At 32.2% G+C, this 15835-nt stretch overlaps 1 protein-coding gene across 8 annotated transcripts in view; it reads left to right on the forward strand.

The window, feature by feature from the left end:
• LOC145259798 (polyamine-transporting ATPase 13A3-like) overlaps window positions 1–15835 on the forward strand; it is a 198469-nt gene that overhangs the window by 111473 nt on the left and 71161 nt on the right. For 4 of the 8 annotated variants that reach the window (XM_080117572.1, XM_080117574.1, XM_080117573.1 and 1 more), the window contains 2 exons: window positions 156–300; window positions 8426–8584. In XM_080117572.1, coding sequence (XP_079973698.1) covers window positions 156–300; window positions 8426–8584 — 304 coding nt within the window. The remainder of the gene's footprint in view (window positions 1–155; window positions 301–8425; window positions 8585–15835) is intronic. The other 4 variants (XM_080117577.1, XM_080117579.1, XM_080117578.1 and 1 more) reach the window with 1 other exon arrangement.

The raw sequence follows: 15835 nt of genomic DNA on the forward strand, positions 1-15835 counted from the left end.
CTTTTTATCTTTTTACTTATTTCCTCAACTCTCGGTGAGTCAAATTTTGTCTAAGGCAATCCATATTCAGATTTCCCTAGCCTGACACAAGTTTTTTTAATTCACTATTCTAATCTTTTTATTTCATACATTTTTCTTTTTTTTTTGCATTTCAGTTTCAAAACACCAGTATATGATCCCACCCAATTGCCAAATTCTCCTCTTACCATCTGCATGGCCACATGTCATTCCCTGACAATGATTGAGGGGGAGTTAAGCGGTGACCCTCTTGACCTGAAGATGTTCTTATCTATCAACTGGGTAAGTTAGATTTACAATATTTACAATATTCATACAAAAAACGAGACCGGGAGGGAAGTTGTCTATTTCCATCATTGTCATTATGTCAACCATTTTAAGAAGATATTATATTATTATGATATAGTAACATGTTTGTATACCTACATATATATATATACTGGTTAAAGGGAAAATTATTCCCAGCTCGCATTTAGGTAAAAATGCACTTTCGTAAATAATTGAATTAATTCAAAACATATCACAAAAACAAATAACATCTACACACACACACATATATATAATTCTTTTAAGTCATATCAAAGTAGATCAATAGCACACATCCAAAACTAGATAAAAAGTTCAGTTTAAAATGCATATACATATAGATGTGAATATATTATATAAAAGAAAAAGAAAACATTTATATGCCAAGTCTGTACAGAGCACGTTCAAAGACACATTTAAAAATTCTTGAAACTGTTGCTATCAATTTACAACTGTCTCTGTGAAACAAAAACATACACCCACCACTTATGGGTGTACATTGAGAAATAAATGTATATATATATATATATAAGAAAATTATAGACAAGAAAAAAAACTTATATTAGTATATATAAATATATATTTGTCAATTCAATAAGGAAAAAACATCACTGGAACGAAGCGTTATAATTATACCTAGGCATTTCAAAGCATAATGCTTCTCATCAGAAGAGAGATCGAGCTAAGTAACATAGAATGCAATGCAACATCTATACGTGTATGTATGTATATATATATATAATATATATATATAAACTTGATTAACATTAGTTATTAAAGTCCTAGCAATTGCTAAACAAAGCTTGGATAGAAACTGATTGCTGTAAAGTACTTATATTAAAATTAATAAAATATATATATATATATATACATATATATACTTTTTACATATTTGTAAATAATACTATAATAATAAATATAAAATAGATAATATAAAAATACATTTGTTTTGTAAATAACAATTTTTTTTAGCCAAGGATGTACAACAAATAGTTTTTAATAACATAAATTGGTTAGGTTAGTGAAAAAGTTAATCCATAGCAAAAAACTAGATCCAACATCTGGAACATTTTTGTTCTTGATTTTTTAAGGAAGCTGGTGTATGATCAACACTGTTGGGGAACCATGAAATAAAATAGTGTCGTCTTTAAATTTATTAGATATTGTGAAAAATTCAAGCAAAAAATGAACTACATTCCTGAGAAATATGTAACCAAATATAATTACATTGACACACCGGTTCTCGTTAGATTACACAACATTGAACCTGGTCAGTACCAGATGGGAAACCATTTGGGAATACCAGGCGCTGTATGTAGCACATCACCTTGCAAGAACTGCAAAATCTAACATTTCCCTTAACCGGAATATACGTGCAGCTGGGGACCACTTGTGAACTTAATATTCCCATGAAACTTCCGAAAGCTAATTTGACCTGCTTGAAGTGAATGCCGCTGGTGTGGCAAATATTTTATTTCAGAAATTTTAATGTAAAAGGTTCAGTCCTTCAGTGGATGAGATTATGAATAGAATTATGAATTGCTCAAAACTTTTATCCAATTATGGATTAAAGGATTTTTATTTATTTATTTATTGCAGACTAATATTCTCCTCTTAGTTGTTGTTTCATGATTTTTCGGCCAAGTATTTCTCTGGCCTTCATCAGGCGGTAACCATGACAGGATAAAGGTTCCGAATCTCCTAACTGCATTTTCAGCAATTACTGCCAGTCATAGTTGTTGTCGTCTCACCATGTTTGGTCGGCTTTGGGTAGGATTGAAACCGCTATCTTCAGACAATTCTCACCTGGAACCATAGAGATTCAACATCTAGTTGGCCGAAATGTCATGAAGCAACAATTAAGAAAAATGAGGATAATAGTTTGCAATAAATAAATTAATAAAAATAATACTCATCTCAATAATGGATTACAATTAAAATAATATATATATATATATATATATATATATAAAGGATTTCATTTGACAGATTCCAGAGTTTGACAATATGTGCCTAAATGAGATCTCTTGTTACATTGGTTAAAGCAGAATATTTTTTAGATGGTTTGCATTATTTGTACCGTAGCACAATGGTTATTACGAACAAAATGTCAGTGTGAAGATATACATGGCACATATTAATACTAGATGTTTGTCTTTTTCTCGACATGTAATAAATATACATGTGCATTAATGCTTAATTGTTTTTTAGTCCAAATCAAAATAACTCTGGTATGTATATATTGGTGTATCACTTTTAACAGAACTTTAAACTGTATTAAATTTTTTTTTTTTTTTTTATAACAATATTTTATTTTTTACTGTTAATCTTATTTGTGATATTATGTTTAGTTATGTTTTTTGTGGTTGCATTACTTTTCATTAAATTAGTTTGATTTTTATTTTAAAGACAAAAAAATAAGAATTCTCGTGCTGTGTTCATCATCTCAAATGAGTTTTTTTGGTTGAAGAGTAAAAATCTACTAGAGTACTTCTGGTTTTAAAAATGGAACTTGACAGACTGTTTATCAAAAAATTGACAGACTGTTTATCAAAAAAAAAAAAAAAAGAAGTCCCTCATAATTTTCTTCCACTTAGATTTTATCAAAATTTTTAATTTAACAAGTTCATAAACATTTTATTTAAGAATTAACCAAATTTCTTTTATCTCTAACTTTAACTTCCAAAGACAAACTCATAAAACAGCTAATTGGCAAAAATCTAGACCCCCTCCCCTCCCCATAATAGCAAAAAAGTTTGATTTTGTATTTTTTGGACTACTGTTTTCATCTTGAGTGTCGTTTTCATGTTTCGGTTGATGTAACTTCCAACCTTCTTCAGGTGTATCTTGTCAAATTTGGAAGGAATTTCGAACGTAACCCTTTATTCATTTCACGAGGGTAGCATGCTCTCATTCCATCAGCCATGACTGCATTGAGGTCCACAGTAATTCGCAATTGCATTTTTCAGTTGCCCACACTGAGAATATAGATTTTACAGTCGACTTTTTCCAACTACTCTAACCACTGTGCCATGGGTCCTTATGGATTAGAACTTCTATCCAGTTATGGCTGATGAAATGACAGCATGCTACCCCCCTGTGTATTCCATTAGAAATTCTATCCAAATTCCCGAGTTCAACAGAAACATTCCCTGAGTTCGGTAAGATACACCTGAAGATGGTTGGAGATTACAGCGTCCGAAACATTGTGAAAATGACACTCAAGATGAGAACAGTAGTCCGAAGAATCCAAATATGAATAACCAATCCTCACCTCAAAAATTTAGAAATGTGAAGTTTGATTATTGGTTATAAAATTTATTTTAAAATTTCCGCTTCAAAAACCAATTTGATTTTCTTCATTTATAAAAAACACTGAAAATAAATTGCCAGTTTCCAATTTCAAAACTGTAAGTCATCACCAAGTGGACTTTTACTCATTAACCAATTTTTCTTTTTATAAAGAAAATGCTGTGAAGATTAGTTCCTCATCAACCAGTCTTAAGCTTGTCATTGGCAGTGACCAGAAGTTTGTATTGAACATCGGTGGAGGAGTGTTAATCTATGGAGCCCTGACTATTAAGGAATAAGATGTGGTTGTATGCCACATAATTGCACACTTCCTCTCCGATCAGCAAGAGACTGATAAGTGAAAAATAATAAACCAAACTCTCTTGGCTTCTAGATGGGGTGTGGTACTGAACAGTCCCGGTAGAGCATTTTGGTCCATACTTGCTTTTGGCGCCAGATTAAAGTCTAACCATCCTTTTCGTTTGTTCAGTGTCAAAGAGAAATGACAACCTGCTAACGCAAGAATGGAGAAATGGTTGAGCAAGAATGCATTATCAGAATTATATCTCAGATCTGTCATCTGGAGTCAAAAATTAACCCCTGGACCCAGTTCTTGGAGACAAAAATTAACCCCCTGGACCTAGCTTCTAAAGTCAAAAATGTATCCCCTGAACCTGGCCCCTAGAGTCAAAAATTAATCCCTGGAGTTAGAAATGTACCCCTGGACTTCACTACTGGAGTAAAAAATGTACCCCGAACCTGGCTCCTGGAATCAAAAATGTACCCCCCCCCCCGGACCTGGCTCCTGGAATCAAAAATGTACCCCCCCCCCCTCGGACCTGGCTCCTGGAATCAAAAATGTACCCCTGGATCTGGCTTTTGGAGTCAAAAATGAATTTAATATTTGTACTCTTCCTGTAGACTTACAACCTGAACTGAAAAATTTACCTGTAATCCTGCAACATGATGTCAGAATTGCATTTGGCATGGTTTCTTGAGTCTAAGCTGACAATGGCATTTTATTGTTATTATAATAAATTAATATTTGTTAAAACTTGCTTTGCTGTAACTATTGTGATTGCTGCTTATGATATTACTACTACTAATACTGTATTTATAATATTTAAGTTTTGGGGGAAATGTTTTGGCTTATTTTTTATGGTGTCTCCATAACAGCAATATTATGTGTACATTTTTTCTGCTTATTGTAACTTATGTACCTCCACCCCAACATTACTCCTCTGTTTTTTGTTATTTATTAATTATATTTTTTGCTTTAATTTTGATTTTTAATTAAAAAAATTTTTTTTTTGTCTTCTACAAGTGGGAGGATAAAAAGTAAAAAAATTATTTGTAAAATTATTTGTTACGGATTGTTCAAATAATCTAGTTTTTTAGTTTTTTTTTTAATTGTTTATCCTTAACACTAACCCTGTCTAATATTTTTAAACCCACAGTGATTAATGAGAATATAAGTGTAGGATATATAAAATAAAATTTAAATAAGTGATTCTGAGACGGGCATTTGTAACTGTTAAGTAGAAAAAAAGAGGAAAGAAAGAAGTGGGTTTCAAGAAATCTACAGAAGATGGAATAAAGAGAAAAATACTGCAAAAAAAAAAAAAAAAATGTTATTGAGTTTACTGCCATTCATTTGTGGTTTAGTAATACTTCTCTTCCTTTTTGTTCTAGCTGGGGATGGGGCATCCTACTGGATGCCAGACATTCAACCGCTATCTTTCATTCCAAATGAGAGAGATCTTAAAGATTTTAACCGTCCCTTTAAGTGCAGTTGTTTGTATCTCTCTTGCACTTGGTTCATCGGGTATATTTTCTAGATAGTTATTTTTGGGGCTGCACTGTGTTTTGACTTATTGTGCAAATATATCTTAAAAGGTATGGAAGGCAGGATGAGGTCAATAGACCCCTGGTTGATTATGAAGACAAAATATATTTGAAAAAGACTGGAGAGTAAACTAATTAAAACACAAGAAATGACGCTTCCACGTGTACCATTTCTTTGTGTGTCCTGTGCCAAACTATCCCAGACTTCATATGAAATCACTGAGCCTTACTTCTCTCGATGTCAGGTGTGAACCTGCTGTTATTATACAGCATTCACCCTAGACGGGTTGAACCGCCTTCCTCGAAACAAGGAAGTGTTAAGGACATATAAATTCACAGGTAGTCCCCGGTCGCCTGTAACATTTGGTGCAGTTTTGTTCAGTATCTTCAGGCAGTTGATTGGTTTGCTTCGCTCGCCTGTTGTCGTTCTCTTTCTCTCTCTTTCTCTCTCTTTCCTGTTGTCTGCACATTGGGACAGATGACGTCAACATTCCATCATGCATTGTCCTGAAAAGTCTGTCAATCTTGCTGACCTAATATCCAGATTTTTACGTTCCCCATTTTCACTTCTTTGATATCATTCGCAGGAGCACCCGAATCCAGGCTTTTGACCAAGTTTTCTTTTGACATCATTTCCGGGATTCTGGATTATCTAGCACTAGATGCCTTAACGGGTATTACCACTCTGGGTGAAAGTGGATCTGGGAACAATGGTAATTAATGGGTAACTCCACATTTGTTATAACCCCTGAATGGGGCCTCACTTCTGGATGTCTTTTAGAGTCATTTCCAGAAATATGAACCTGCAGTCCTGCATGTTTGATGAATATCGTTTTACAAGTAGGACTTCAAACGGTTCAGGCAGAACATTCATTAGCTGTTTCAATCAAAAACCAATGGGTGAAACATTGAGAAAACAGCAGAAATCAAGATGAAGAATATTATCTAAAACGTGCAAGGAATATGAATGTGTCTTTTAGGAAATATTAAATATTTCGCACATCATGAGTTTTTTTTTTTTTTTTTTTTTTTTTTTTTTTTGCTTGAGTATGCCGTTTTGTTTGTTTTGGAATCTTTTTGCCCCCAGAATCTTTTTTGCTGTCAAAACAAAAAATAGGATTCCTTTTCTCATCCTCTTACATATCAACACCCTGAAAAATTAATTTTAGAATGGAGGTTTATTTTACTCGGTAAATATGAATTATAAATAAATATATTACAAATTTTCTTACCAAAAAATGTCATTGATCATTTACTTCTTAATCACATGGCTTTTTTTTTTTTTTTTTTATAATTCAAAAATGGCCACCAAATAACATCTGGGAGGGAAGTGGTCTAGTAGTATATTTAAAAAAAAAAAAAAAACAATTCTCATTGCCATGCTAAAATTAATGTTATTTAATAGAAAAAAAAAAAAATGCGTAAGTAGGGATACTAAAAAGTGAAGGAAGACAAAAAAAATAGATACTCGTTCTGTCTGACATTGTATACTAACTAGGTGATCATTTTGTTATATTTATATATTAAAGTGAACCTTCACTCTAAAACTTAAAATACAGGATGATTCCTCCGCCTTTAAAAAAAAAAATAAATAAATAAAATCGCCAATGGAATTAGTAATGAAATTCATTAGTTTCTGCAATCAAATCATTGTTGGTCTAAATAAATTTGTCCCAAGTTTTGGTTGTAAATGTCCAACAGTCTTTTATCATTGTTCAATCATAACCGCACCGATATATGGTGTGCAAAATTGTTAATGTTCCTCGCTTGGCACTGCACTGATTTGGAGTATGGTGGTCATCTTCAGTTTAAGAATAATCTTAGGATTTTGTTGTTATGGGCATTATCTTGGAGATGACACCACAGATAAAAATATAGCAATGTTAAACCTCTGATCATCAAATTGTACCTCACTCCGTATAATTTAAAAGCGATGGAAGAAAAACTGTTGAATATTTATGGATGAAACTTGGACAACTCTGGCATAAATTGAAATTTATTTGTATGAAATATGGTTGGATTGCAGAAATGATTGTGAATTTTATTAAAGATTCCATTGGTGATATTTTGGGGCAGTCTCTCTCTCATATATATATATATATATATATGGTAAATGTTAAGTTGTGGCCAGAGCAGAATGTAAGAAAAATTTTGTAGGCATTAAAAATGGTTTTGTTGTTTTTTTTGTTTTCTTTTTATAAATATTATTAAATAAGGATGTTTCACTTTAAAATCCATTGAGTATTACGCATGTAAACTTGAGAAAAACATGCTTTAAATGTCAACATTACCCGAATAAACAAAAGCAAAACAAGATGACGACCGAATTTGATCTGCTGTTGTGTGATTTCGCTTATTCTGATAATGTTGATATGCTTCAAGTGTCTTTTCTCAAGATTACATGCCTAATACTAAATATATTTTAAATTGAAATGATTCCTCATTTAATAAGAAAAACAGTTATTTGTACGAAATATGGTTGGATTACAGAAAGATTTGTGAATTGTATTAATGATTCCATAAGTAGCATTGAGGTTGGGGGGAGTTTCTCCTTTATTTATATTTTTTTTTTTTTTTTTATATCCTACTCTGGGTATTTTCAGAATGTAGACATGTAATTTTTCTGCTGATAACATGGGGGTGACTGCTAAAATTTTACGCAATTCTTGTTGTATGGCTTGTTACAGATTTGCATTTGGATGGTTGGCTTTGTCAGCTTATAAGAGAAAAAAAAATGCATTTCGATTTTTATAAGCACTTAATCCTATCCTCCCACAATGCACCATTAATTTTAATTTTTTTTTAATGCCGTTTTGTGGATATTTTGTGCTTCTTGGATACCTAACTCTAACATTACTCATTTTTTTTTTCTTTTGAAAAACAAGTTTTTGTAACACATTTTTTTTTTTGTTTCATGCTTTTCCTTTTCACATAAAATGTTTTTAATGCCACTATTTTTGAGCAGATTATGGAAGAGCCGGGTAAAGACATAACGCGTTTCGATAGCCTCATTCCTACAATAGTACGACCGAGAGGCGTGTCACCTACTACTTCTGCTGGTGTGGACAATCTGGGGCTTTCTTCTACTGACTTGCTGTGGGGACTCGGTGATGGTGACTCTGTGGTATGATGCTTCACCGCACTTGGATAATTTTTGTTGTTTTTTTCTCTAAAAAAAAAAAAATATACTAATGCATGATGGGAAATGGCCAACAAAGATCACTAAAAGAAAATTTTTTTTTTTTTTTTCTATATATGTTTCATATCTATATTTATATATACTTCATAGGGGTAACATGCTCTCGTTTCATCAGCCATGACTAGATAGAGGACGACTCTAATAATTCACAATTATTTTTTGGTCACCCACACTGATAATTGAACCTTCAACGTTCAGGAGAATATCACTTTTACAATTGATATTTTTTTTTCCAAGTACTCTAACTGCTGTGCTATGAGTTTTTGCGGACAGTTTTAGTATGAATTCTGGGAGCCTTAAACCTATTTCATTTTCAGTTATAAATATCACTATTTATTACTAATTATCAATACTATATGTAACGGTTGTATAGTTTATCGGCAAAAGGAAATAATGCGTCAAAGAAAATGTAACACACGAAATAGACAAAGTCTACAATTAAGACACGAAGGGGACCCTAAAGAGAGAAATAAAAAAAAAAAAGACCATCTTGAAACTACTTCAGATCAAACTATAGACACTTAAGTCTCCCCGCACCTCCTCTACCCATCCTCGCGAACTGAACAATCCCTTTTTTCCAGGGTTTAAGTAATACCCAGATACCTTTTTTTATATATACAAAATGAATAAACCTTGTGTCACTTTTTCGATCTGATGAGGTGGGTCTCTCAAAATTGAGATTCCACTGAAACATGTATGCACATATGTAACCAATAATGTTTGTAAAATAAACATATTATATATATATATATATATATATATATATATATATATATATATACACACACACACACACACACACACACACAAAAGGTTCTGTTTGAAATTCAGCCCAAATTCCAGAGTTTGATGAGATACCCCTGAAGAAAGATGGAGGTTGCACTGACCGACAAAATGACACTCAAGATGAGAACCGTAGTTCAAATAATACAAATAACAAATCCTCATCTAAAAAAATTCAGAAACGTTTCTCTTTATTGTTAGCACCATGGAAGGTGCCCGACTGAGCTCCAATCCCTGCTCCCTCTCCTCCTCTCTGTATAACGTTCACAAGAACTTGTCTCCCTATCACCACTGCAAAGAATTTCCTTTTTTTCCCCTGTGTACCTAAGACGACAGCCAATTTCCATGAATAGATGTTATTTCTAAGAACTTCCCATATGTGGGACACCTTACCATGGGCCTGCTTTCCAGCATAATACAACATAGTTGTTTTAGTAAGTATTCGACTACCTATATAATAGTCAGAGGCACCCAAAGATAGAGTACTTGGGCAATGTTGATAAGGGCACTCTTAGTTGCCTTCACAACTTGGAATCAAATGATGATCGCTTCTCGTCTTTACAGCCCCCTTTTTTGCACGAAGGAGACATTCCTAGTCTTTATCTACTCTAATGTTTATTCCATAGTAAGTGCTCGACTGAGCTCCAATTTCTGATTTCCACCTATAAAACATTAACAACCAAAACTAGAAAGAAATGTCCTTTCTCCTTGTTGAGATAACTGTACATCAACAAAAATATCTGTTTCTAAAAAAAGCTTCTGGTTGTTAATGAGTGCTCGGAGGTAACTTTTTTTCTGAGGGATTAAGTAAGTTTTTGATAAAATTCATTCAAAGCTGTACTTATTAAAAAGAAAAAAAACATCTTGGTATCTACTTAATTGTCATGTCGAAATTAGTAAAATATCCAAAAATTATGAAAAGCAATAAGGTAGAAAATTAGATATTAATGAAATAAGTTATCAGGAATTGGAGTAAGGCAGGCTGCAGTTACCTCCCCACCAAACTCTTCTAGGTATTATTTAAGTAAACTTGCAATTTTCTTTAAGCACTATTTTCATTAATAATTAATTTTTTACCTCATCGTTTTTTGTAAATTTGGATATTTTATTAATTTCGGCATGACAATTTAGTAGATGCCATTGATTTTAATTGAAATTCAATATTTCTATTTTTGTTATACTGAAGAAGCACCAAAAATTTGATAGAAATGAAACATTTATTTGAAAAAAAAAAAAATCAGTTTACGAATATTCTCATCTCTAATATAAAATAGGAACAATTACTCCGCTATAAAAAAAAAAACATTGCTATTATAAAAATATCTGTTACAAAAGAGCTTCCGGTTGTTAATGAGTGCTGGAATAACATTTTTTTTCTGAGGGAGAAATATCAAATATCAGGATTGTGTTTTTACTAAAATTTATTTGTAAATGTATTTATGTAAAAAAAAAAAATAATAATCTTGATGTTTCTTTGGAATGGAAGTCAAAATATTTAATTTTTCAATTAAAACCAATGTTATCTACTTAATTGTCATGTCGAAATTTGTAAAATATCCAAAAATTGCAAAAGATAAAGTAGAAAATTAATTATTAATGAAAATATCTTTTGAAGAAAGTTATACTTAAATAATAAGCAGAATAAACAGGGGAGGTAACTGTAATCTGTTTCGTTATATTTCCCCCCAAAATGATCATGACATTGTGAAAGTACATGGTTTATATAATAATGCAATAATATTTAACTACTTGTGACATGAGAATTAAGTAAATAATATTGCTTTTTAATGAAAATTCCATTGTTCTTCCAAAGAAGCACCAATTTTTTTCCGATAGAACATGGCTCACTGTTAAATAGTGATTCGTGTATGATAAATGTTATTTAGCATTTATATATGGCTGCTATGATTGGATTTATTTTATTAGATGGATATTTTTTTTTTTAATCCTAACATTTAGTAGTTAAAGTATACACCTAGATGCATGGTGGGGGGGGGCATATTGATCATGCCTGGCTTTCCAATCATGTATTGATTTTTTTTTTTTTTTTTTCCCCCCCCCACTTTTTAAATATTTTATGAAATTTTGCTTTATTTCCTGTTAACATTCGATGGGAACTCATCCTAATTTTTTTTTTTTTTCCGCCTGGCATGCATTTTTGTATCCTTTTTTTTTTTTTTTTTTTAACTCTGCTGTTTTATAGATAAATCCTTTCAAATACTTTTTCTAACAATTTGCTTGTATTTTTGTGCATCTTTTTCTTTTCTAACTTACACGTTGTTGCTTGCTTTGCACATCTTACAAATTTCATAGAAACTTTTATTTCTTTTTTTTTTTTATTTTTTCAAAAAGCAATTTAATTTCTTTTTTCATAAACAAGGTTGCTGCAAAGAAGGTGGGTTCCCTCTATCATGCTAGAAGATGACTCACATCTGAGAGTACCCTGTATCTCTACAAAGCCACCATTCGCCCATGCATGGAGTATTGTTGCCACATCTAGGCTGGTGCATCTGCCACTAGTCTTAGACAATCTAAAAGTCTTCAACTTAATAGGTCCTGCACTCTCAACCAAACTCCAACCTCTGTCCCATCACCGAAATGTTGCATCCTTGTACTTGTTTTACATGTATTGTAATGGAATGCGTCCCGACAAACTCAAAGCATTTGTACCCCTTAGACTAACTCGACTAGTAGCAAAATCTTACCTTTACACTATAATGTAGAGATAAGTATGATGTGGACAGACATCTTGCTGCTTAACTCCCCTCATAGTATCCCTGTAGATTTGGTTCCAAATAAAAGCCCTTTATGTTTAAGTGGTATTGTGTCTTGTTTGGGATGAAATAACAAAAAAAAAAAAAAAATCTGTAGATTTCTTATGTGCTCTCTGCTTATCTTGGCATTGTTTCCAGTCGCCTAGCATTTCTCCTTGCCACTCGAGCAGTGTCAATTCAAGAGAGGGTGTAGTTGGTGATTGCGAAACCCTTGCCTCACGATTATATGCACAGACACCCTGACAAATGAAGATTCCATAAACATGTAAGAAGCAGATAATAGAAAAGATTGATACCTAACATAAAAGCAAAGTATATATTATTTATATGAGTCTTCAATGTATAGTGATTTATAATTTGGACGAGAAAAAGAATGTGACCAAACATGATCTCATCTTTATATTATTAAAATAGTACTGCCACTTGTATCATTTCAGTGAAAAAACATTGTAATTAGTTGTTTGAAATGATATTATTTGACCTATTATTATAATATAAAAATAATTTTAGGAAATAGTTATTTCCTATAAACATGTTTCTGTTAAATCTAAAATATGTGTGTAGAATTTTTTTGATTAATGATATAAAGTGATTCTACTGTTCAGGACACAAGTGAGAAATGCTTCTATTTTTTTAACTATCTTCGTAGCTGGAATAAGTAGTTTTTGTAAAGAAATAAATAAAAAATTTTTTTGTTCTTGTAAAGAACATAATTCAAAGACCAAAATTTTTTTAAATAGCTATTTAGAATCAAATATCAGTTTATCAGATTCCAAGCTATTGATTAATAGATTGGGTTCGTTTTATAATATAAGCAAAAACATGCTCTCTTATTTCAACTGAACTTTCCAAAACTCAACAAAATTGTGTGAAACTTAAAAATGGTGTGTAGAGTGATTGATGATTTGATAATTTTACTTCCCTCCTTACAAGGGTAGAGTTTGGTAATGGTAATTTATTTTTCCTTAAGTCACCACTTATCCAGGCCCAAAGACCACTCGAGGATAAGGGCTAATGAATGTAAGGTGATAGTGTAGTAATCGTTAATAGTGTAAATTGGGTAGAATTTGATTTATGGGGGCGGCTCAACAAAAACTTGCTTACATTGGATTTGAAGGCTACCATGTTGTATTCAACTGGGAAGCAGAATAGCAGAACAGTGTTCTACAGGTGGACAATTCTGGGAAATAAGCTTTGTTTATGGTATCTGCATTTAGATTTAGGCACAGATAGTGGGAGAAATCGTTTGTAGTGGTTGTAGCTAGTCGGGTGGTTTTTTTTTTGTGAAAGTTTGGCAAGAGGGAACCATAGATTGGAGATAATTTAACAATTTTTAAATAGCTTTTGTCACATTATGAAATCGTACTCTTACGGTTAAGATGATTGCTGAGTGACAGCCTCATGATTCTCACTTCCTTATTTTGTCCTTTAGTCCTCACATCCATGAGTAGTGTTTCTCACAAAAAGGGAAGAATTTGTTTTCTGAGTCGAGATCTACCCACTACTTATCATTGACTATTTTTTGACCTTGATTTATTTTTTTTTAAAAATCATTCTTTAATGGTCTCCATCCATCTGCTGTTTTGGTACCTCATTGTAATTCAGCTTTTTTCTAAGAACTGCAGACTTTTGGAACCCTTTTCCTGCTGATTGTTTTCCTCCTACCTACAGACTTGATCTTTTTTAAGATTAATGCAAATAAGCATCTGTCTTTGCAATAATCTTCTGTTCTTGTTAGTTCCTTACATTAAGTGGCTTCATGCCTTGTCTGAAGCGATTTCCATTAAAGAAAAATAAAGAGACTTTATATTTTATCTAATTTGTTTGTAGTGTGTTCAGACACGCATATGTGAATTAGATGGCGATGCTGAAATGTGAGAATCACTCTTTCTCTAAATGCTCACAAAAATATGAAGAAATATTAGTGGTTGGATCAAAATATATTAAGAGGACAAGAGAAATACATAGATACCTAAGAGATAGTGTGGTGCCATGTGTAGTTAATTACAAATTACAGCTAATTATAAAAATGAAAACCATTCTTTTTTTTTTTTTTTGTTTAAACCTAACTTAATCTCAGAACTAAAGTATATTACGTTTCTGAATTTTTGAGATGAGGATTTGTTATTCGTATTATTTGGATTCTTTGGATTACTGTTCTCAGCTTGAGTGTCATTTTTTTACAACGTTTCGGTTGATGTAATTTCCGACCTTTTTCGGGTGTATCTTATTGAACTCTGGAATTTGAACAGAATTTCGAGTGGAACCCTTTATTTACTTCACGGGGTAGCATGCTCTTGTTCCGTCAGCCATGACTGGATAGAGGTCCTAAGTAATTTGCAATTGTATTTTTTTTTTTTTTTTTTTTTTTTACAATTGCAAATTACTTAGGACCTCTATCCAGTCATGGCTGACGGAATAAGAACATGCTATCCCCGTGAAGTAAATAAAGGATTTCGTTCGAAATTCCTGACTTTGACAAGATACACCTGAAGAAAGTCAAAGATTACATCAACTGAAACGTTAAAATTACACTCAAGATGAGAACAGTAGTCCGATGAATCGAAACAATATAAAATATATTTAACATGTATTTTGTGTTATTAAAGTATATATTTGTAGGTAAACAGCCTTAGGTGAACAAATGTTAACTCGGATTTAGTATAATGAATGAATATGTATATCCTCCCCCCCGCCCCAAGAAAAAGGAGAATGTAAATTCTAGAAGGATGGTATAACCACAGAACAGAAACTGTGACCTCTCTCCCATCTCCAAGGATGAGGTAATGCATGGGAGGATGGTTGATGTAGAAACCAAGATGAGAATAGTTGTCTGAATAATAGAAATTGTGCTTTAAAAAAACAAAAACTCTTTTTCGTCCCAAACAAGGTGTATTGCCACTTGGACATAAGCAGTTAATTTGGGATTATCTAACATAAGATTGTAGGGAGTTGAGTAGTGAGATGTTCCCCCTCGATGTACATATTCCCAGCAAGCAACAAAATACCACCCCTTCACTATTAAGGTTTCTAGATGCCAGAATGCCAACTACTGTAATAGTTTCTTCCTTCGAACTGTTAAACTGGAATTCCATTGCCTGTACTAACTCAAATGCAATGTGAACAGACATCTTGCTACTCAACTCCCCACAATCCTCTGTTAGACATGATCCCAAATAGTACCAACTTATGTTCCAAGTTGCAGTATGCTTGGTTTAGGATCAAAAGATTTTAAAAAAAAAAAAAAAAAAAAAAAGTTATCATTGCTCATCTTTAAAGATTTCCTGTCAGGTTAGAACTTGTTTGTTATCAAAGAGAAACAAAGAGAAATGACTTTGTGGAATTAGTTTTGTTGATTTCAATTTCTACATTTTTTTTGTTTCTTTGTTCTATTTTGTTGCTGTTTTTGTTGTTTGTTTTCTGTTCATTTTTTTTTGTATGCGTGTTTTTTGTTTTTCCATCTAAATTATGAAAAACTCCATTCTATTCAGATTCTATTGTCATTTTTTGGGGTCATGTAACTTTAATCGGTTTCAACTATTAATCTTTTATGCTAGCACACTTTTTTCTTTTTTTTTTTTTTTTTGTAATTTTGAATGGTGATTTGTTTTTAATATTT

This window comes from Euprymna scolopes, chromosome 35 (assembly GCF_053919585.1).
Source record: "Euprymna scolopes isolate OS-2025 chromosome 35, ASM5391958v1, whole genome shotgun sequence".
In the NCBI taxonomy this organism is placed as follows: domain Eukaryota; kingdom Metazoa; phylum Mollusca; class Cephalopoda; order Sepiida; family Sepiolidae; genus Euprymna; species Euprymna scolopes.